Below are 22,996 nucleotides of genomic sequence, written 5' to 3' on the forward strand. Positions count from 1 at the left end.
TAAAAGACTTCATAGAATCATAGAATCCTAGAATCATAGGGTTGGAAGGGACCTCTGGAGATCATCTAGTCCAACCCCCTGCCAGAGCAGGGTCACCCAGAGCAGGTTACACAGGAACACGTCCAGGTGGGTTTTGAATGTCTCCAGAGTTGGAGACTCCACCACCTCTCTGGGCAGCCTGTTCCAGTGCTCTGCCACCCTCAGGGTAAAGAAGTTCCTCCTCGTGTTTAGGTGGAACTTCCTATGTTCAAGTTTGTGCCCATTATCCCTTGTCCTGTCCCCGGGCACCACTGAAAAGAGCCTGGCCCCATCCTCCTGACACCCACCCTTTCAGTATTTATAAATGTTGTAGATTGTAGATGTACCCTGACTTGTAGATGTGCCACTTAGGGAGGTGGTTTAGTGGTGGACTTGGCAGTGATAAGTTAGTGGTTGGACTCGATGATCTTAAAGATCCTTTCCAACCTAGACAATTCTATGATTCTAAAAACTGGGATAAAACCCTCACGTTCTCTGCAAGCAGAGGGAAGGTACAAACACCGCTTGCAGAGCGGCAGTCTATCACTCAGCTGCATGCAAGCTCACAACCCAGCTTCAGAACTGAAAGATTTCCTTCCCAGCATTAAGAGGACATCCCGCACCGCATCTAAAGCTGGTGGCCTGAAGTACTGCGCAGTCTGTATGGTACAGGATGACTGGGAGCTATGCCTGAGTCCTAAGAGCTCAGGACTCTCCCAGGACCTCATACAAAGAGAAACGAACAGCAGAACTGCACCATTTGGAACAGCTGGCAGAGTTCATGCCCACAGATGCCTGCTCCTGCTAGCACCTCTGCCATATGGATTTATTTGGTTTGCCAAGACATTCACAGGGGGGTTGACAGGACAAGAGATTTCTGCATATGCTGATCCACTATGGCAGCCACTTCGAAAACACTGCTAGCCAAGTGAGCTAAAACTATTAGAAAAAAAACAAAACTTTATTTACACTGAAGAGCATCGAGCAGGACCCTCCCTCCCCCAGCCACACATGCACACATGCCAACTTCTCCCTTCCCTTACATCCGCCACCAGCCAGGGGTCCTGCCGCTGCACCTCATCTCTCAGTGCTCTATCCGGACCACCATGACCGTAACGTTGTCCGCTGACCCTCGCTGTACTGCCTTGTTGGCCAGTCTGTTACATGCAGCTTCATACCGAGCGTCTGCTTCTAGCTTTCCTTCTCTCGTCTGAATGTTCTTATCCTGTTGGGACGAGGAAAGATGACACCAATTGCTCCCAGCAAACTGCGTAGGTGCAAGCACACGGTAATTTCCAAGCGCGGGGAAAAAAACAAGTTAAGGACAACCTCAGGGGTAAGGGGGGATACCCTGGCAGAAGTAGATTTCTGCAAGTCACAGTCATTCCATTTTGTGCCCCCTGGACTGAAAAACCCAGCCCCCATGCTGCCTTCCCCTCACCTCCAGGCAGGACACAATGAAGTTCACAGCTTCTTCTGGTGTAAAGACTTTAAAGAGGCCATCACAGGCTATCAGAATGAACCTGGAAATCAAGCAGAGACAAGTTCTAAGGCTGAATCTTTGGCTCCCCAGCTACGGCAAAATCCCTCCAAGCTATTTTATGAGTACCCATGCTCCAATCCAAAGGGAAGGTGCCATAAAGCTCATCTGAAAATCCCTAGGAAGCACTAGACTTTCTCTGGTGCTCCAGAACCTACCGTTCACGGAACTGAGGCAGGCCAAAGAGCCAGGCAAAAATGTATGATCTAGATCAGGACATCCTGGCAGTCCTGACACTGCACTGTTAGGCAAGACCATATACAACACCCTGATAGAAAGCTTGATTATTTCTCTAGGAATCGCTTCTTTCCTTTGAATCCTTTTCATTCACATGTGAATGTAACTAATGCAAAGAAATAGAGAAATACAGCCAGCTTAATACCTTATGTACATCCCTTTAAATCCTTTACATTTCCACGCTCATGAGGTATGCGATAACTTAAATAGAAATATTCAAAAGAAAAGTGAGCAGCTTAACCCAGCAACAGAGGTATAACTGTGATTGGAAAACTCGTATTGCCGCAGGCTGGAGGTGGCTGAGGGGATAAAAAGCCCAATGCAAGGAGACCTGAGGCAGGTCTCAGAAGATGGGGGAGATGGCCTGCTGTGCACTTCCTGCATGCACAATGGATTGCATTAAACAGGAGCCCTAACTGGAGTCACTAAACACGGAAAACTACAACCATCTCGCAGAGATGGCCAGCCTGCCAGAGCAGCACATGTCTCTGAAGACATCATTTCAAAGCCTGATGCTCAGAATACCTTTAGAAATATTTCAGTGGATCGCTTGATACGTAATTCGAATCCCAGAAAAAGCAGCAGTACTGAGTTACGTTCTCACCTCAGAGAGCTTGCAGGGCCATAGTGACACGAAAGCTCACAGCAATTTGTCATTGCCAATCACATACTAGAGAAGTATCTCAAATCTTGAAATATCAGAGCTGAATGCAATGGTACTTGTGGGCACCACGGCTGCTAGAAGCAACTCTTGGACAGGATAGGGATCCAAGAATTCAGGCCAACTGCCTGAACGCTGGTGTGTGAACTTATTCAGAGCATGAAGGAAGTCTAAGGCTCGTGTATGTTATCACTGCTGTGAGGCCAGTTTCTCCAGCAGGAGCTTTCACAGCATCCTGGCATAGTAAGGCAGCAGCATTATCCCACTATACCGATAAGTAACAGGAGCAGAGAGATGTCAGCAGTAAAAGCATCCTCTAATTCTGAGTGATCAATCTGAAGTGCCTCGGCCCTAACAGCAGAGCATATGGGGTCATGCAGCTTGTGCTACTTCTGTGAGCAAAGCTAGGACGCAGCCAACACCCTTGCACGTGGGCACACCTTACCTGTCATTGTGCGTGAGTTGGCAGCGTTTGATATCTGGCACAGAGATAACTCCACAGCGTTTGTACTGGCCATCCCCAATGGAGCGGGAAACCTCCAGCACTCCTAGGACTCTTCCATCCCTGCACAAGGGAAGAAAACATTAAGAACCCTCCCCACACGCACGTATCTCATTGCACTGCCTGACGGAGACACTCTTCATGGTGCATTCAGCTGCCTCGTACAAATCTCAACCCACTTCCCCAGCAAGTTCAAGTCTCCCCTTCAAAGTCTCCTTCCCTTTCTGTGCCTTTGTGTAAAGCTTTGGAAAACAAGCATAGAGGGGGAGGAAGAAATGAGGCCAGGAGAATTCAAGGCTGTTTTGCATCTCCCTGCCTTAACTCAGGTCCTGCTTAGCCTAGCAAGCCAGTGAAGTAAGAGTTAAATACTAAGCTGAACTCATGGAGGCAGAGGTTTGAATTCACAGATTATTTTCTGGCAAGGTATCTAGCAAACTGTATTTCAACAGAAGCACAGAGTGGCAGCAGGCAAGACCAGGTTTGAGCCAACAGGCCCTTCTGTGCTCTGCTTATCAGGACACCAACCCCTACGGACTGGCTCAACTGGGGACAGTTCTAAGGAGCAAGAACCGCAGCACTTTCTCCTGATCACTTGGTCTTTACTAATCACTGATCGCAGCAACCAGTTCTCTGAAACCCAAGTTAAAATCCTCCTTAGGAAGCAGTTCTGTTTGCTAAACTTTTCCATATAAACTGAGTGCTGGACCAACAGAAGTACCGTCCCACACTCCATCTTTCTAACAATCAAGCATCTTCTCCCCCAAAAGGCTCTTTTATGCACTCTGGAAAGACACAAGCTTATTCATCTTGTAGTCCAACCAGCCCCACTTGAGATAAAAGCAAGAAGCGAGGCATGTCACAGAGAAGAGATCTGATCATAGAATGGGTTGGGTTGGAAGGGACCTTAAAGATCATCCAGTTCCAAACCCCTGCCCCGGGCAGGGACACCTCCCACTAGACCAGGTTGCTCCAAACCCCATCCAACCTGGCCTTGAACACCCCCAGGCACAGGGCAGCCACATCTCCTCTGAGCAACCTGGGCCAATGTCCCACCACCCTCACTCACAGTAAAGAATTTCTTCTTGATATCTAATCTAAATCTGTCCTCTTTCAGTTTAAAACTGTTACCCCTCATCCTATCGCTACAATCCCTGATCAAGAGTCCCTCCCCATCCTTCCTGTAGGCCCCCTTTAAGTATTGGAAGACTTCTCCAGGCTGAACAACCCCAACTCTCTCAGCCTGTCTTCATAGGAGAGGCGCTCCAACCCTCTGATCCTCTTCGTGGCCCTCCTCTGGAAGGGAAGGCGGTACAAGCTTGCAAAGAAAAATGATGGCAATTGGTTACATCACATTTGTAACAACCAACAGCCACAACGTTAGTGCAGCGAAGATCAACTATTCTGTGCAGAGCTGCTGAAAAGAAGAGAGGTGAAAATGAAGGAGTATCTGACTTTGGAGGCTAAGGCAGTGCCACCCACAGCATGAGGTCCTCCTGCTATTTTCAGTCTCAGAGCAAGTGCTGCTGCCATATTTCCCAATCAGAAACACTCACAGTTTCCCAGCACGTGGAAACTTGTACTTAATTACTTTTCAATTACTTCTTGTACCTTAACTACTTGAGATTTCTGCGCTGCCCACAGATGTAAAGAAACAATTTTCTGAATGCGGAGCAGGCCATTCAAACTTGAAAAAACAGACTTTGTCTTTTGAAAAATGTGCAAATAAAAAGCTCACCACAGAAACTGAACTCTCTTTACCCTGAAAGCCAGAGGAGCAGCAACACACTCACACACTTTGAGACTTATCTCACGGGTACACAGTATTGAACTACAAGCAGTGGGAGAGGCTCCAGGCAGCCAGGGAGATGTTCCCCCAGTTCTGAAAAGAGATAACAGACACTGGCCCATCTCTTTCCTGTGTGCAAAGATAGATCAGTGCTAAGCATAAGAAGCAGCATGTGCTCTCCAGAGATAAGGGGAACAAGGCCCTCCAGATATGGCAGTGTGACAGAACTGAGCCCACCCCTCCCCACCCTGGGGGGCATTCTGCCTCCAAAGGCATTACAATACTTCACCTGCACCGAGTCCTCTCTCATGAGTATGCCATTAAATCAAGAAACAGCCTTCAAAGGAAGGAGAGAACCTAGCCGGGGAAATCAGACACAGCTGCTGGTTTTAGCATCAACCGCCCAAACACCCATGCACACCTACACGCACAGGATCATTAAGATAATCCCGCTCTGGCACCAGAAACCTCCCTCCTACTGCAGACCACCTCAGTGCATCAGGTTGCTTCCAAGGGGAGCAACACCAACTGGCATCAAGGGCTTCTTGTGCCCTCTCAAACCATCCTGCCTCTTATAGGACAAGGAGGGAGAGGCGATGCTGCAAGCAAGGGAGTTCTGTTCAATGCCAGTGTGAAGCAAGTGGTAACTTATTAAACTATCAAGTCCAGCTCTGTAGGTCAAGCTTAAGCATGTCCACGCTTGCATCACACTGTCAGGCTTTCCCATGGGTTCCTGCCTTTGCAGCAGAGCACCCTGCCCCCATTCTAAGCCCCTGGGAAAACAGCCCCATCAACCAACTCAAGCCGCTAAATCCTTAAACATCTCAGGCACCGCTGTGCCTCCCAATGCAGCAACACACTCTCTATGGGCTCCCACTAGCATAAGTGCTGGGCTCAGGAAACTCCAGAAACTCAGTGCTCAGGCACAAAGTTGGGCCAGAGTTTAGATTTACTCACTCACACCCTTTAGGCGCTTACCTGACATTTCCCCCAGCTTTCTGTATCCGCATACGCTCCTCATATTGGGTGGGATTGTGCTCCTTACTGAGGCTTAAGGCTGCGTGTTTCTGACTCTCTTCATTATAACGACACAGAATCGCCTGCGCTGACAAAAGACCCTCGTGAGTAAATGACAACAAAACCGCAGCAAGAACTTCTCAAGAGAGCGCTGCAAGCTGTACTGAATGGGGCTACATCTGTCTGGTTACGGATCACCATTCCTCAGGGCTCAGTCCTGGGGACAGAGCCATTCAGTATTTTTGTCAGTGATCTGGATGCAGCAGTTGAATGCACCATTAGCAGTTTTGCTCACGATACCAAACTGAGAAGTGCTGTTGACTGTCTTGAGGGACAAGAGGCCTTGCAGGGGGAATCTGGATAGATTGGAGCATTGGGCAATCGCCAATGGCATGACATTTCGCAAGTCCCAGTGTTGGCTTCTGCACTTGGGACAGAATTAACACTGGGCACAAGTATAAATTGGGAGAGGAGTGGCTGGAGAGCAGCCCTGCAGAAAGGGACCTGGGGTGCTGGTGGGCAGCAGGCTCTGTAGAAGCCAGCAGTGTGCCCTGGCAGCCAAGAGGGGCAAACCGCATCCTGGGGCGCATCAAGCACAGCACAACCTGTCGGTCAAGAGAGGGGATTATCCCGCCGTGCTCCACGTTGGTGCGGCCTCGCCTTGAGCGCTGTGTGCAGCTCTGCGCCCCGCCGTTTAAGAAGGATGTGAAGGTCCTTGAACACACCCAGAGGAGGGCAACAAAGCTGGTGAAGGGCTGGAGGGCATGTCCTGTGAGGAGCGGCTGAGGACTTTGGGTTTGTCTAGCTTGGAGAAAAGGAGGCTGAGGGGCAACCTCATTGCTCTCTACAGCTTCCCAAGGAGAGGAATATGGAGAGGGAGGTGCTGATCTCTTCTCCCTGGGATCCAGTGACAGGACATGTGGGAGTGGTTCAAAGCTGTGCCAGGGGAGGTTTAGACTGGACATCAGGAAGCATTTCTTTACCAAGAGGGTGGTCAGACACTGGAACAGGTTTCCTAGAGAGGTAGTTGATGCCCCAAACCTGTCAGTGTCATTTGGACAATACCCTTAATAATACGCTTTAACTTTTTGTCAGCCCTGAATTGGACTAGATGATCATTGTAGGTCCCTTCCAACTGAAATACTCTATTCTAGGTACTGTGAGATATTTAGCGCCACCAAGAGAAAGCTATCCCACACAGCTGTTTTACACGATGGGAGACAACACAGAAGCACCCTGCACCCACCCAAAACAAGATGCTTCGTAGGAACAGTTGTGGAGCTCATGGCAAGTGGGACATCCCACACAAACACCTTGCCCTGCAGGGTGAATAAACCTTTTGGAGGAATCGAGATGCCAGCAGCGGGCTTCTCCATTCTGCTTACCCGGCTGTCACCAAGGTTGGCTATGTAGAGAATATTGTCGACAGCTAGGACACAAGTAGCTGTGGAGCCATCCTTCCATGCTGGCTTCCTGAAGAGAACAAAAATGAGATTACCAAGGGGGAAAACAATGTTCAAGAAGTAAGTCACAGAGTGCTCCTGGGGACTCAAGGAAACGTCACGTGCTAACACATAGCAGTCAGCTAGCACAAGCCCCCATCAGCTGCCTGCAAGCAGCTAGGGAAACTGCTGGTGGTAAATAGCGAGCTGGACACAGAGGAGATGCACAGAGTACCACAATCTAAATCTATGATCAATGTCCCACTGGTTCAAATATGGTCCCCACACCAACCCTTCCTCACACTCAGTTCCCGGGAAAGCTCATCTGTGGCTGGAACAGGCTCAGCCCCAATAACTGCCCAGAAGCTTTAGCATCCTGAGCAAACAAGCACCCCAAACTCCTCCTTGGGAGGCTCATTCTTTGCAGCAAAAGGAAGGCACAGCCAGGACTGCAACAGAGCTGCCTTCCTTTTTGCTTTCATTTCCCTTCCTTTTTTCACAGGACCCTTGCCTGCCCGCTCCAGTCCTCACCCCCCACCTCAGGAGCAACACCACTCGTTCAGTCACTCTCCTGACACTTGCTGTAGTTAAGTCTACTTGCTGTAGTTAAGCTTTTATCTCTAGAGGTCTAGGTAAAACGAGAAGCCTTTCTTAGATTACAGCTGCCAGACTAGCCCTCCTCGCAATGAAGCCCAGCTATGATGCCACTCTTTACTGAAACTAGCTTTGAAAGACTGATTTCAAGACATATTTCATCCAGTTTTTCCTAACTTTGAAGGTGCAGCTGAACGAAGATCATTCATTTCATCATCAATACAGCTATCACTAGAGATCCTTTGTAGCGCCTTTGTCATAAGTCCTGTTTTCTGACCAGAGCCTGGTTTGGGAATGACACTGTTGTGACAGACTCAAGGAAGCTTTTTCCTTTTCCCTGGTCAAACTTGTTCATCTGATTAGGTTTAAAAGACTGAGCCAGTTTGCAATTTACTTAAAATTGAAAGTTTGCAGGGAATCTCAGAATCAGATGCATCAACAGTCCCTCCACCTGAATTAGAGGTGTCACTATGAAAGCGGAAAAAAAACCCCACCAAAACCCAAATGTGTAAAGGACTGGTAACAAAGTGACCGTATTTTAAATGCGATCTACATCTTCCCTAGTCCACACAGTTGGTGTGTCAGTTCAGCAGAGACTGACAGAAGGTAAGGATGCTTGCACTCAAAACCCAGCCAAGAGGCAGGCTGGCTTTCATCTCACAGAAGGTAGCTGCTGTGCTTTTCAGCTTTGTTTTAAAAGAAACTGTTAGAAACAAGCTTAAGATGAGGCACATTCTTCATCAATGTCTCTGTTTCCAAAACAAGTGAAGAAAGCAAGACTTAAACTTATATTGGGAGAGTTAAGTCTTTCAACATAGGGCGTTAAAAACGACCTCAGAGATGTGCTGCAGCCTGGCAAGCACATACTCACTAACAGGAATGCAGCTCTAAAGAAAGCTGCACACAGCAGCCCACAAAGGACTGCTCTACAGATACCCTCCTGCCACACTTTGATGCTTTCAACACAGAGATCCCATCTCAGGCAGTACGGGACAAGTCACTTCAGCAACCTGGTAAGCCTTTAAAAAGAAGGCAAACAAGATGCACTGGTAAGGACAGAGGCACCATTCTGGATCATGGTTTTATTCCTTCCTTTACCGTGAACTTGTATTTTAGTCTAAGGGGTCCTACAGGCTGCTTACCCCAGAGTACGACTAGAACACGCTGCGATCTAGCTCTAGCAGGCACTCAGCTGGCAGAGTTACAGCCTGGCACAGCTAAGCTGTATGAGGTTTCACCAAAGCATAGACATGACTTAAGGTTTCCTCTGCCTTGCTCAGAACTAAGGCCTGTGAGATGCAAGCTAAGAAATACAAATGCATGGGAAGCATTTACACTTACTGGCTGGATGCCTGCTTTAGAAACTCTTCATCTGTGTGTTTGAAGGTGTCCAAAAGGCATCTCTTCACAGTTTTCTCCACGCTGACTACCTCACCTGCCAGACAGGGAAAACAGCACCTAAGCTCCAGCTAAAACATGTTGTCCCTCCCTTCACTCATCCAACATTCAATCAGGCAGTGAATCTCTCAGACCCTATACAGAATACCTGGGGCACATCCTGGGCTCACACTACCAAACATCTGCACGGTAGCACGTTCAGAGAATTTATGACATACCCCTCTCCCCCATGGGCATATTTTCACTCTTGAAGTGGCACTGCCAAAGCTGGCAACAGCGCATCTCACACTTGCTTAGCGGTTCACAAGTGGCTACCTGTACTCTTGTGCAAAAAGGCTTCCAGCCCTCTTCCCCTGGAGACGGCACAGTCTCACAAGCCCACTGGGAATATGGATAGGAACTGTAGAACTATGGCCAAACAAATCAGTTTCCTTATCCACTGCCATAATATTGGGGCAGAAAAGGTGATGGTTGCCCTACAGCCCTTATCCCACTCCTCTCACCTTTAGGAAATTTCTTAATCAGGTTTTGGTGCAGATTCTGTGCTGCAAATTTTGAGGCTCGGACTCCCCCATGGCCATCAAAAACGGCAAAGTACGAGACACGTGTGCTGCGAGGGAACAAAGAGAAGCAGAAAGGGGTTGAGAAAGGCTGTGAACCAGAGCGTGGGATCAAGTACATTAGTCTCCATAGCATCCTGCCCTGTGTTGGCCAGACTGAATAAACACTGCACTCCAAGGCACAGACAAAGGCAGCAAGTCTCTAAGTTCACACATTCAAGCATTTGCAAAATTTGCACGTGCAAGCACTGAGCTGAGAACTTCATTGTAATTTTCCACCCCTCAAGAAAATGAGGGGCAGAAGATAGTTTATCACACCTTGGCATAAAAGCAGCTAAACATTTCACCTCAAGGGCATTGCAACACCCCAGCACTACACAGGCATCAGTCTAATCAATCCTACAGTTCTTTCCATGCCTTAACTTGTTGAAACCATGCTACAGGCAAGAAACTCAAATCCCTCAGCACACGAAGCTCTCCTGACAATATTACTTCAGAAGCTAAATCCAGTATCAGGATGATACTCGAGAGCATTTGTTTAAATACACACATTCTCTGTACACACGCTTATATGTCTTAATTTGCAGAGAGATTTAAACTTTTTACATGAGAGAGTTCTGACATCTGTTTTTTCTTCTTCAGGCATTCTCCCTTTCCACAGTTAGGGTTTTACACACCAGTAATGGTTGTCAGACAGCTGAATATGAGGCAGCAGAGTGCCCAGGCCAGTGGCCAAGAAGTCAAACAGCATCCTGGCCTGTATCAACAATAGCCTGGCCAGCAGGACCGGGGCAGTGATCGTCCCCCTGTACTCAGCACTGGCGAGGCTGCATCTCGAATACCGTGTCCAGTTTTGGGCCCCTCATTTACAAGACACCGAGGTGCTGAACCGTGTCCAGAGAAGAGCAACGGAGCTGGTGAGGGGTCTGGAGCACAAGTCTTGTGAGGAGCGGCTGAGGGAGCTGGGGGTGTTCAGCCTGGATAAAAGGAGGCTGAGGGGAGACCTTCTCCCTCTCTACAACTACCTGAAAGGAGGGTGTAGCGTGAGGGGGTCGGTCTCTTCTCCCAAGTAACAACCGATAGGACAAGAGGAAACAGCCTCAAGTTGTGCCAGCGGAGGTTTAGGATGGATATTAGGAAAAAATTCTTCACTGAAAGGGCTATCAAGCATTGGAACAGGCCACCCAGGGAAGCAGTTTAGTCACCATCCCTGAAGATATTCAAAAGACAGGTAGATGTGATGCTAAGGGACAAGGTTTAGTGGTAACTTGGCAGCGCTAGGTTAATGCTTAGACTCGATGATCTTAAAGGTCTCTTCCAACCAAAACGATTTTATGATTCTAAAATCCCCAAGGCAAGGCCTGATTACTTATAATTAAACTGAGGGTCTTGAAACATCCATGCTTACATCTGGGTAACAGGCTCAATGTCCAGAGTTATTGGGCCTTCACAATCCTTGTGAAGCCAGTGAGCATCACTCAAGGGGAGGTATTTGTATATAAGAGTCCTGTGATTTGCCCAGGAACGCAGCTAGTGATACAACCCAGGCCTCCCAATAACAAACCAAACCAAACCACACACAAGAACACAGGCGTAGTTAAGAACATCAGATGCTCAAAGCGAAAAGGATCATATCACAGGCTTAGCTGAAGCAAGCTGGAGCTCCTTCACCCCTGCGATGGCTGCCATACACAGCTTCATTCTGGCAGTTGCGGCCCACTTACATTTGAGAGGGCAGAGGCTGGCATTCCTCGGTGATATCGTTTAAGATGACATGTGCATCCTGCATGTCTTCTCTTTCACCTTTCCTCTCTGCCACATAACCCTTCAATCCAAGAATGCCCACTGACCCTAAAGGGAAACAAAGCAGACACACGCATGCAAATCAAACTCCTCTGTCTTCTCAGTTCAGGCTAAAAACCAGTAAATCAGCAACCACTTTTCAGCTTTCAGGACCCTATCCTGGCACCACAGCGAAGTACGGCCCTTGTCCTGCAACAACACATCTGTCACCTTCTGCTGCGTGGGATACATTTATTTTGCAACATGGATTTTTAAGTGCCCCCAAGATCAGCAGCTATAAAAACCGCTCATCCCCATTTTTGCAGGCAGCTGTAGCCCAGCAGGATTGCTGGGCATAGGACAGGACTCTTACCAAAAAGGGGCAGGGGAAGCGTGTGTCACTGGTCCTGTGGATTAAACAAAGCATAGCTTTAAAGAGAGTGGAAGGACAGGAAATCAGGGTCTGCTGTTTCCAGAACATGTCCTCTCCTTTGTACCCCTGAACACATTCCCAAAGCTGCACGTAACACGTGGGCACCTGCTCTGAAGTCAAGTGTCCTATATGTAACAGCGAGTCTCTCTCGGGCATTCTTAGCAGACACACAGATCTGGACAGATCTGTGGACATGGCAAAAGAAACTGGTGTGGCTTTAGCCTTCCAGAGGTTTTACAACCAATCCCTCTCTTGTCAGCACAGGAACTTATCCCGCAAACGCTGAGGTGCTTGCTGCTTAGCTTCTGACACTTCATCAGGGCCGGTAAGAAGGCCTGGGTGAGGGAGGCAGAGAGTGCCAGGGTGCTCAAGGGGCTTCCACAGACCACTGCAGCAGTTTGCTCCCTACAAAAGGCCGAAAATGCAAGTGGACTGAAGAACCAAAGCTTAGCTTTGGTCTGGACTTACTCAGCCCAATGTTAAAAGTACAAATTGAGTACATTTGTTTTCAAACTGTCTGAAAACCTTTACAAACTTTCTTTTCCACAAGTTCTTCCCTGCCATTCTTCTCTTCCTCCTCCAAGGACTTTCTCTTCTCCCCTTTCCCGTGGTTCCCTGCTGATGAGACCTGCTCAGTAGCACTGGAAGCTGAAAGAAAGCAAAAATGCAGGTGGCTGAAGTCTTCCAGCTCTGTTTTACTTGCCTAAGTTCAGCAGCAAGTCCTTTTATACCGAAGCATTCTGAGGAGCACAGGCTTGCACACTCACGCAGTATTAATTGACCAGAGTTATTACTGAACAAGACACACTAACTGACCACAAACACACACATACAACTTCACTCAGCACGTACAACCCATGGCACACACTGTCTAACCCAGCAAGCGCTGATTTGATCACTTTATGTTATGTGACCCTACCTCAGGCACAGTACAGTTGTGTTTGGCTGGCAGGCTGTTGTGTCCCCACCAACCCACAGTTTGCTTCTCAGCTACCAGCCTTTTTTGCAGTTTACTGCTCAGGAAGTTAACATTTCAGGTTGGAACACTACCAGGTTTTATTATTATTATTTGTGTCTACAAATCGTGCCTGTAACAATGCAAAGAAATGTATTTCATTACTCTGAATGTGCATATTTGTTAGAGGTTTCAGAAGATGGTACAAATTAAAGCTACCGAGCAAAATATGATTGCCATGATGCCAGAACCCCAGCCTTTTCCTTCCGGAGATTTATTCTCGTATGGTATAGTGAATTATCTCACCCACTTGGGTGCAAACACTTGGGTGCATGCAGAAGGCCTTGCCAGACCAGCAGTCTGGTTTTGAAGACACTTATAGCTAGGAACAAGAAGGCAGTCTGTGCCCACAGCAGAGAAGCAACAGAAGCTGAGGCAGTGGCAGCACTGGGCCAGCGCTGCTTTCACTCTTAGTGAGCACACCCACACTTTCACCCCCAAAAGCAGGGAGCTTTCAGGCACAGACAACAGGGCTCCCAAAAAGACATCTTCTGGGAACAGACCTAAGTTTACTCTTTAAGAGTCAGAATCCCCATTTAAACAAATGGGGCACAAACAGATCGCCACCATGAGTGTTAGCCAACGCAGACACCAATTTAACTTGCCACGTGTTCAACACAACAAGCTACATCAATGGGTCTTCCTTAGAAGGGCAGGTCAGCAGAGGCTTGGTGAGCTGACACAGCTTCTTACCTGTGTCACTGCTGCTGGCTGGTGGAAGGTCATCAAAGAGTAAAGAGCCTCCTTTTCCTGGAGCATAGAAAAAGGCAAGAATCAGTAAATACCTTTGTCCCTTTGAGGGAATAATGCTCTGTACAACCCTTCTGAGGTGTGGGAATTATAAAATGCCAGTTTACCAAAGTGAGCCAAATTTCAACTTCTGTTACTGGATTGTGGGGACAAATTCAAGCCTTACATTTGTTTCAGGGAATTTTTACATGGAACATGTTATGGAATACATGTGGAACACATATAACATTTTGTTTATAAGACAAACCAAAACACCACAAGAGGAAAGCAGCTGCCCTGCACAGCAGTGCTGAAAAGCCAACTGTCTTTTTCCTGTCCAACAAAGAAAAGGGTTTACAGCAGTTTCATCTCAAGAGCTGCTGATGCAGAAAACACGGGAAGCCAAACTAAAGGCAGGAACGGAGGATCCATACCTGCGTCAGCACTGCTGGCTGGTGGGAGATCATCAAAGAGCAGAGGCCCCTTCTGGGCTTCCTTCCCTGTAAGACAACAGGGCTAGTCAAGACCTGCTGCAGGCACTCAGGGGTTGGTATCTGAAAGGACCGCCCCCCAGGTGAGCACAGGTGGGGTAACTGAGGAGAACCTTAGCTATCTTTCTTCCATCTCTAATTTAGGCAACTCCTACATGACCAAACAACCACCTGCCTAGTGATGATGTGAACTTTTATCTTGGAAACGACCCTTCTCCCCCACCCCCACCCCCGGAATCCACTCAACGTGTGTTAACATCCCTCGGCAGCCTGATCAAGATGACACAGGATGTAAGGGGCCCAGAAAGCAGCAAATTGCTTCCGGTAACACCATTACAGCTCTCCACAGACCCATGATCCACAGCACCACAGAGAGGGGAAAAGCTCCAGCAAGGGCTAACCCGCCTGGATGACACTCTGCACCTGAACGAGACTCAGAGAAAAAGAACATTCGCCCCGCGCCCCCCCCCCCAAAAAAACCCCAAAAAACCAACCCTCAAACCCCGTAATTCCTCCAGCGGTTTTTAAGCCACTCCCTACTACAGCTGCCCCCTTGAGTATCCGAGTCCCCCCCGGAGACGCTCGCTGCCCACGACCAGGCTAAACCAGCAGGCCCGGCGGGGCCCAGCGCCGCTCGCCGCCGGCCCCGCGGCCTGTCGGGGTGAGACCCCCCCGCGGGGCCGCGCGGGGGCAGGACAAGACGGCGGTTAGACGCCCGCCCAGGGGCGGCGGCCCCCTCACCCGCCGCCGAGGTGCCGGGCTCCGGGAGGTCCCCGAACAGATCCATCGCGCTGCCGCGCCGGCAGCGCCGCCGAGGCCGCTTCCTCCTGCCCAGGCACCGCTCGCCCTCCCTGCCAATCTGCCCGCCGGGCCAATCGGCGGCCGCGGAAGGGCCGGAAGTGGGGGGGGAGGGAGCGGAAGGCTGCCGTCGGCCCCGCCCCGCGATGCGCCTGTCAATCGCCCTCCCCGCCGGGCGGCAGCGCGGCGCCTCCCCCGCCAATCGGAAGGTGGGGCCGCCCTGCCAATCAGTGCCGTCGCCTCGCGCCTTGCTCCGCCAGGCTGACCAATCCCGCGGCTGGGGGCGGGACGGGGTGGGCGCGCTGCGCCCCCCGGCGGTAGTAGGACGGTACGGCATGGCGGGCCCGCCGCCGCGCCGCCTAGGGCTGGTGCCCGGTGCCCGGTGCCCGTACCCGGTGCGGCCTAGCCAGCGGGCTCCACAGCGGCACAGCCCCCTGGCCCGTCACTGCGGGCCTCCCCGCTGCCGGTGCTGCTGGCCTGGAGGCGCCCTCCCTACCCGCCCGCCGGAGGAAGGAGAGCTCGGTGGCGCAGGGAGTGTTTGCGTTAAATGCCACATTTATTTCAGAACCGAACAAGCCTCACGTGCGCGCGGACGGCTGGGACCCGAGGAGCCGACTCCTGGGCACAGGGCAGGGATGGCCCGGGGATGCCGCCATCACCAGCAGGGACCAGAGGGCGTGAGCGGCAGCCTCCCTCCTCTGCGGTCCCCCGGCCTCCCCGCTGCTGCTCGCCCGCCCTTCATGCCGTCGCTCCCCGGTGAAATTTCCTGCTTGATGGGGCTCACAGTCGTGCCTAAACCTCGGGTTTGCGTTCCTTGTCCCAGGGGGCTGTGGTGGGAGAGGGGACGGGTGGACAGGGCCCTGACAGGGGGAGCATGTGGTGCTGGCGAGAGCGGAGCCGGTGAGACAGCAAGGGTTGCTCGCCAGCCAGAGATGTCCTGCTGCGGGTGTCTAGCAAGCAGCCATGTCTCCCTCGACTCCAAGCGTGGCGGTCCCCAGCCGAGCCATCTGCTCTGCAGGTTTGCTGGCCTCAGGCATGCATCGACTCCAGCTGGAGGATGGCCGCCCCTCGCCTGCAGCACAGGCAGCACTGCCTGGCCCTGGCCCGTGAACCCATGTCTGGTCCCTGGCAGACACGGGCCCTGTCTCCACCAGAAGCTGCCTCTGCCCTGGAAGAGCCTCCCCTGTTCCCAGGGGCACCCAGTGTTTCCACCCCTAGTGCCTTACGTTGACATTTGGGATGGTACCAACTAGTCCTTGTACGGGAGCTCAGATGTTGCAGCCCGGGGCCCTGCTTAACCCCGGCCACAGCTCTGCCCCTCCACGCCCCCAGGCGGGCACCTCTCTCTACATGAAGGGCACAAATCGGCCTCGTGGTCTCTAAAATGGATCACAGCGGAGACAAAAACCCAGTTTGATGGCGAGCTTGTCCTGTGTGGGCAAGCTGCCGCCCGCCTGGGGAGCAAGGCTGGGAGGAGCAGCCCCGCTGCGGCTTCGGGCTGGAGCAATGGGGTGAGATGCCCAAGGAGCTGCGGCGAGGCCAGGCAGGAACAGCAGGGGCTCCTGAAGGATCCCCAAACCGTTTCCATAATCTGAAACCAAAGCTGAACAGTGCCTAACATGCAGCAAGGGGGGGTCCCTGCAAGCCTCTGCCCAACTGCCACGTCCCTACCTTTCTGTGCCCCCCACAACATGAGCATAATGAGGACAGCGTCACGTCCCACACACACACACACACACACACATACACACACCACAGACAGCGCGGGGGAGGTGCGGCAGAGCCAAGGCGCAGCAGTGCTGTTCGTGGGAAGGTCAGCCATGAAGGCGTGACAGCGAAGCTAGGAGGGTGCCCAGGAGGTGCGTGGAGGAAGATGCTCACCTTCCCGCCCGGAGCTGTGCCGGATGCCGCCAGCCACTCAGGAAGCTCTGAATGAAAGCATCCCCCCATGGGTGAGAGATGGGAAAAGGAGGAGAGGGAAAGCTGCTGCTGGGGGAGGTGGGAAGCAGTGATGGCTGGAGAAGGTCTTTTCAGCGAAGCCACCTCCACCACAGAAAGCCCCCTGGATTAATGTGCCAATGGAGGCAGGGTGGGAAGGAGGTGGGCGCTCGCTTCTTCAGCGGGGGAAGAGGAGTGAGAAAATGCCAGCTACAACAGTAAAAAGAGGCCCAATCACCACCCCAACACTCCCATACCAGCCTCTCCCCCCCTCTCAGACCTGCTTCGAGCCTGTCATCCTGCTGTGAGGAGAAAGGATGGGACAGCCCTTTTGGGAAAGGGCAACAAGGATCCTGTGGATTGGGATGGTCGTTCTTAGCCCTGACTCCTGGGGAACTTTCCCATCCGGCTTTGGAAGAAGCCACCTGATCCCTGCAGGGATGGGACCCTCAGCATCCTGCCCTAAGAGGGGGGCAATCCCTTTGGACAAGCCCCCTGGGGCTCCCAGGCTGGCATAGTGGAGGTGGCCCACATGCTTTTGGTTGGGAAGGATAGCCCCGCACCAGGTGACAGGCAGAGCTGTCCCCAGAGCCCTCCGTTTCCCTCCAGCAGGACCAAGCTCTGAAATGAGGTGACCCATCCGTGTGGATGTGGGTGCCATGGCATGCTGAGATGGTGGGCTCCCCCTTACAGAGGTAGATGGGGCAGGTAGGAATTGCCTCCTTTGGGAAGACATGGTGCACTGTCCAGCCACCACTAAGGGGAGAAGTAGCTTAAGCTGCAGGGGCGACAAAGCAGAGGGTTGGGGAAAGGCCAGGAGTGAGGGTGAGAGCGCCACCACCATGGGGCACATGCCAGGAATGTCCCAGGAGAGGCATCTCCAGGACCCTTAACCACTGTCAAGGCTCTCCCCTGCCCAGGGGAGGCGTTGTCTCGGGGCCAGGACCCAATTTATGGGATTTTTGTGATGTAAATAGAAATAAATACTTTATAAATATCATCTTAAACTACTGACACCTGATCTTACCCTGCCATCTCTTGCAGAAACATCAAGAAACTAGGAAATCTCCATATCTAAACTACCACTTTCCCTTCGCATGGAGGCAATTCCTCCTGCTCTCCCACCTCTGAGCTTTACCACACTCCCACCTCTGTAGGTTGAAGACCAGCTTTTCGCCAAAACCACCCTCCTCGCTCCCTCCCCTCTATCAGGGACCTTTCTCGAGCGTTACAGATGGTGTGACATGAAGGCCACCCATGGGGAGATAGGCAGAAGATGGCACGCGCACGAGAAATCCTGCCCAGGGGGGTCCAGGCTTTTGCAGCTACGAACGGAAGTGAGTTTCCCCCGTGAAGGTGTGACTCGAGACAGATCCTTCCATGGAGTAGACAGCTGGGGCAGCATATGGTGTGAGAGGTCAGACGTTAACATGAGGAGTCTTGAGACAGAATCAGCTATCTTGATCCTATTGGCAGACGGATGAGGTGGAGGGTGTTTTTCAGGTTAGATTCTCATCTGGGCTGTTCTCCTTCTGGACAGCTTGGATCTGATTTGGAAAACAAGAGACAAAATGTGTCAGAGATGTAGACAAGAAGTGTGGTCCCCCAGATTCAGTGTCCTGGCAGTTCAATCCAGCCAGAGCTGGAGGGTCATGGGATTAATGTTTCTTTAGCCAGAGCACACAAATTTCTGTGCATTTACTCTTATTCCCCTAGTTCTGCCACTTGAGATGGTCTCAAGAACTTCCTGAGATGTGAGACCAACTGCATGAGATGCTCTGAGAAGTGCATGAGATGCTCTCAAGAATGGTGAAGGGCCAGTGTCGCTGCTGCCAGGCCTAGATGTTGCTTTGAACTCAGCACAAAACCACCTCTGTACCAGCAGGGATCTGGCCCTGGATTGAAGCACTTAAGTGGGGAGGAGCTGAAATGAAGATTAACACAGTCCAAGTTTTGGTGGCTGAGAGCCCATCTAGCCACAGCTCCGCACAGGAGGTGCTCCCTGCACCTGGGAGCAGCAGGGAGAGCACCGGGACCAGGGCAGGGGGCACATTTGGCTGCCCGTGGACCCCCCACTCACGGCTTCCCTGCACCCCCCTTCCCCCAGCTGCCTCCAGTACCTTATGGATCCAGCCAGGAGGGGGTTGAAGGCGTAGAGCCAGTCGTGCATGTCCTTGTCACTGCTTGCCTGCAGCAGGATGCCCCGGTGCTCCGTGCACACCGCAAATGTGTTCGGGGTCTGCCGAGGAAGAGCCAGGGCTGAGTCCCTCGCCCGAAGGGGTGCACAGAGCGGGGCTGGCTATGGGTGCCCTACCTTGAGCATGGCCTGCTGGTCCTCGCTGTACTCCACCTGCGCCTTGGAGAGGTTGAGTATGGCCCTCTCAACTGCGTCCTTGTCCGAGTTGTAGATGTAGACATATGGGCGCCGGACCACCACAAAGCGCTTCACCCACCCATTGGTGTGGGGCTCCAGGAAGTGCAAGTAGCCCTTTTTGGAGACGATGGGGCTGCAGAAGGGACGGAGGTCAGGGTGGGACACAGACTGCGAGGAGATGGCAAGCGTAGGGCGCATCCCCTCCAGCCCCAAGGCATTCCCCTCGCTGGCTGCTGCAGCCACTCCTACCTGACCCGGATCTCCTGGATGTCAGGCACCAGCAAACGCTGCGGCTCCTTCTCCTCCTCAGGCCGGCGGGCTGGGGACCTCTTCTGCTCTCCTTCTACTGCAGGCTCCAGGTCAGGGCTCTCTGCCCTGGAGGAGACCTGGGGGGGTCTGGGGAGGGAGGAGAGACGAGGGTGTAGTGAAGAGTGATGGCTCAGGAACGTCCATTGACCAGGACCATGTCCCACTGCTACAGCTGCCCTGCTTGGGGGATGAACTTCCTGGCCACCACCTTACCTGACCTCCATGGCATTGTAGCGTCCTTCCACCAGCGATGGGCAGGTAGAGGAAGGGGTGAGAGTGGTGACCCCAAGAGCTGACATAGAGGGGTCTCTCATCAGGGTCACGGACATTTCAGACAGCTGTGGAGGAACAGACGTGTGAACTCAAGTTTCCACCTGAAGCTGGGCACAGGACAGCTGGGCAACGGGACCAAAAGCCAGTTCTTAAGGAGACAGGCAAGACCTCCGGCCGGCGGGGTCCTCTCCTGGCACAGTCCTCAGAGCCACCAGCTCTGGGAACACCAGGGCAAGCAGAAGGAGCAGGGACCACTCACACCACGGTGACCATTTAGCCCCTGCTCAGCCAGTTCCCCCTGGCCAATGCATCCCTCCCGGTGCCTGCCAGCCCGTCAGAGCCCAGGACAGTGGTGGTACCTTGCTCTCGCTGGCGCTAATGCAGACGTGGCTGTGGCTGTACTCCCTGTTGAAGGTGTGCGTGAGCAGGCGCAAACACTGCGGAGAGACGAGGAGGAGAGTGGGACAGGAGGCACCTTCCTCTGCCCTCCTCCTCCCACTCCTCTTGGGCTTTCCCCTGCCATAACCGCATGCCACCCTGTGGGAGCCCCTTCCTGGCTTCATCCCCATGAGATGGAAGATGGTACCTTCACGGCCAGCTCCTTCTGCCGCTCACTGGGGGTCTCGGGGAGAGAGGTGCGGCTCTCGGGGGGCCCATCGACAGAGAGTGGGGAGGAGACGCAGGATGTGCTTCGAGACTCGGAGTCCTCACTGGAGCAGGGGGACAGGGTCTCCAGACCCAGGCGCTGGGTCGTTTCCAGCTTCTCACGCAGGAGCAGGTAGTGCCTTGTCTTCTCCACCTGGGCACAGGCAGACAGGCTCAGGGATGGCCCCTTCCTGGCATCCTTTCAGGGACTGTGCTTCCCAGGTCCCATTAACCCCACCTGCTCGTTAGCTTTGGGTCTGCTGGGACCTGGCTATCAGCGATGCAACAGGAGAGCACCAGTGGCACAGCCCTGCTCCTGCCTCTTCCCACAACTGGGAGGGCTGAGACACCCAGGGTGGGGAATCCCACTGGCACTGGCAGGGCAAGGGGTTGAGCTGCCAATTGCACCATCTTGAGCCATTTCTAGCCCAGACTCTTACTTCTTGCAAGAGGCTGAGTTTCTCCAGCTCCCACTGATGGTCAAGGATGAGGCTGTCGCTGCGGGGCCGCCAGCCAGCCAGGTTCTCCTCGCCCCGCACATAGGCTACGGAGGTGTCCAGGACACGCCGGCGCCGCCTCTGCATGCCTGTGGGGACAGACGCACAGCTGGGGGGGACAGATGCACGACCCCAACCCCTGACCACCATGCTGTGCCTCCTGGTCTCACGGTGAACACCCGAGCAGAGGCACGGCACCCACCTGGGCTGCCAGCGTCGGCCACGCGGCAGAGGCTGAGCTCATAGACTCCCGTCACGCGATTGCTGCAAGCAAAGGGAGATGAGGCATTACCAGCTCTGCCCCATCTCCACGCCTCGGTTATTTTGCCCAGGCTGCTGGGATGCCCCAGGAGAGCTCCAGTCCCTGAGTGATGGCTCTCCTCCCCCAGAAAGGCATGAGCATCCCGGTACCTCTCAGAAGCCCTCAGGCTGCCACTGCCAAAAAGGTTGCGGATGGAGCGGGAGGCAGGAAGCTTGGCGTCCCGGGAGTAGAAAACCATGCAGAAGTCTTTGGTGATGACAGCAGGTTGAGTGCAGTTCTCCATCTGCAGCAGGGCAGGGGAAGAGGCATCAGGGCGGCTGTGGCTTGGCAGCCCACCAAGAGTGGGTCTCTCCCACCCTCAGTGCCCAGCGGTTTCCACTCCCGGCGTCCCGCAGGGCCCCCAGGCACCAGCTTGAATCCTGCACCCCATTAGCATTGGTGCCGGCTAAGGAGAGGTTCACGCTGGCTGAGCCCTGATGGTGGGGGAAATACCAGACTTTCTTGGTGTTATAATTGCCGCAACTAAATTCCTTGCCTCGATGTAGGCGGAAAGGGTGATGTAGATTTTCTCCCGATATGGGGTGACACGGTTGAGCAGCAGTGAGTTGTGCATGGAGCTATCCCACGCCGTCTCAAACTGGTAGAAAGTCCTGTCAAAAAAAATAGCACGGCCAGTAAAACAGCCCACCCCAGGACTCCAGGTGAGCGAGCAAGGAGATGCCATCGTCCCTCCCCCATGGTGCTGCAGCAGGCCTGCAAAGACACACGGACATGCACACGCTGGGGGGCCGGATGGGGACAGCCACTCCAGAGGACGCAGGCTCAAGGCAAAGGGGGACGAGGTGTGGCAGGAGGGGGATGCGGCACCCTCGAAACAGCTGACGGACTGGGGTTTTGTGGAGGAGGGATTGCGGGAGGAGTCGGGGCTCAGCTGGGGTGCAGGCAAGGCAGGGCAGGCTAGGAAGGCAAAGGAGGGCAAAGGAGGGTGCGTGCCCCACCCCCATGCTCGGAGTGGGGGGGCTCCCCCAGCGTGCCCAGGCCAGGTCCCCACCATCCAGACTTGGGGCACACAGCACCTCCTGGCTCCCGCCGGGAGCAGCTGTTGCCATTGAGGTGGCAATGGCCGGAAGGGAAAGAAGGAAGAATGCTCTCAGCACTGGGGGCTTGTTGCCAGCCCGCCCTTGGGAGAGCAGCCCCCCCGCTGCCAGCCAGGTGCCCTTCCCCAGGGCTGCCCGTCTGCCAGCCCTGAGCCCCAGAGGGACCCGGGGACCATGATTTGGTGGCTGGCCCCCATTGAGCTGTCTATCCCGGCTCTTGCTCTGCCCTGATCGCCAGCCCCATCTATCCCCATTCCACCGGGCTGCCTCAGTCCTCTCGCTGTTTTCCATGGCTCCCAGGCTAGGAGAAGGAATGGGGGACACCCCACCCCCACTCAGCTGCTGTCTATGGGTCCTGTAGAGGATGGCGCAGCCACCCAGAGCAAAAGCAGCAACCACCCTCTTTGGGTCAAGCAACTGAGGGTGGGGGAAGCAGGAGGCGGCTCCAGTTTGACAGCATGGGGGATCCCCATTTCACCCCCTGCCCCGCTCCTGGGCTCCCTCCTGGGCCAGCCTTGAGGTTATGCAGCACCCACTCCCCAGAGCCACCCAGAACTGCCACAGCCCGGCTCCCGGCTGAGCATCCTCAGGAAGCCGT

The 22,996-nt window shown here is 53.1% G+C and overlaps 2 protein-coding genes across 19 annotated transcripts in view; both read right to left on the reverse strand.

Moving 5' to 3' along the window:
• Positions 1 to 817: 817 nt before the first annotated feature.
• On the reverse strand, positions 818 to 15,096 carry ILKAP (ILK associated serine/threonine phosphatase). Its single transcript, XM_063339064.1, has 12 exons — positions 14,947 to 15,096; positions 14,149 to 14,214; positions 13,679 to 13,735; positions 12,496 to 12,618; positions 11,480 to 11,606; positions 9,699 to 9,805; positions 9,139 to 9,232; positions 7,147 to 7,234; positions 5,723 to 5,844; positions 2,902 to 3,021; positions 1,460 to 1,541; positions 818 to 1,243 (listed from the first exon to the last, which is right to left on the reverse strand). Exons 1-12 carry the CDS (start codon positions 14,990 to 14,992, stop codon positions 1,103 to 1,105), a joined length of 1,173 nt encoding a protein of 390 aa, XP_063195134.1. The 5' UTR covers positions 14,993 to 15,096; the 3' UTR covers positions 818 to 1,102.
• Positions 15,097 to 15,538: 442 nt separating this feature from the next.
• The window catches only part of KIF1A (kinesin family member 1A), a 42,366-nt gene continuing 34,908 nt past the window's right edge, over positions 15,539 to 22,996 (reverse strand). For all 18 annotated transcript variants that reach the window (XM_063340011.1, XM_063340010.1, XM_063340028.1 and 15 more), the window contains 11 exons: positions 21,837 to 21,951; positions 21,451 to 21,584; positions 21,242 to 21,303; positions 20,983 to 21,128; positions 20,484 to 20,696; positions 20,257 to 20,334; positions 19,838 to 19,962; positions 19,565 to 19,711; positions 19,256 to 19,448; positions 19,062 to 19,180; positions 15,539 to 18,488 (listed from right to left, as the gene is read on the reverse strand). In XM_063340011.1, coding sequence (XP_063196081.1) covers positions 18,446 to 18,488; positions 19,062 to 19,180; positions 19,256 to 19,448; positions 19,565 to 19,711; positions 19,838 to 19,962; positions 20,257 to 20,334; positions 20,484 to 20,696; positions 20,983 to 21,128; positions 21,242 to 21,303; positions 21,451 to 21,584; positions 21,837 to 21,951 — 1,375 coding nt within the window. In that variant the 3' untranslated portion in view covers positions 15,539 to 18,445. The remainder of the gene's footprint in view (positions 18,489 to 19,061; positions 19,181 to 19,255; positions 19,449 to 19,564; positions 19,712 to 19,837; positions 19,963 to 20,256; positions 20,335 to 20,483; positions 20,697 to 20,982; positions 21,129 to 21,241; positions 21,304 to 21,450; positions 21,585 to 21,836; positions 21,952 to 22,996) is intronic.

Source organism: Chroicocephalus ridibundus, chromosome 6, assembly GCF_963924245.1.
Source record: "Chroicocephalus ridibundus chromosome 6, bChrRid1.1, whole genome shotgun sequence".
Classification (NCBI taxonomy): domain Eukaryota; kingdom Metazoa; phylum Chordata; class Aves; order Charadriiformes; family Laridae; genus Chroicocephalus; species Chroicocephalus ridibundus.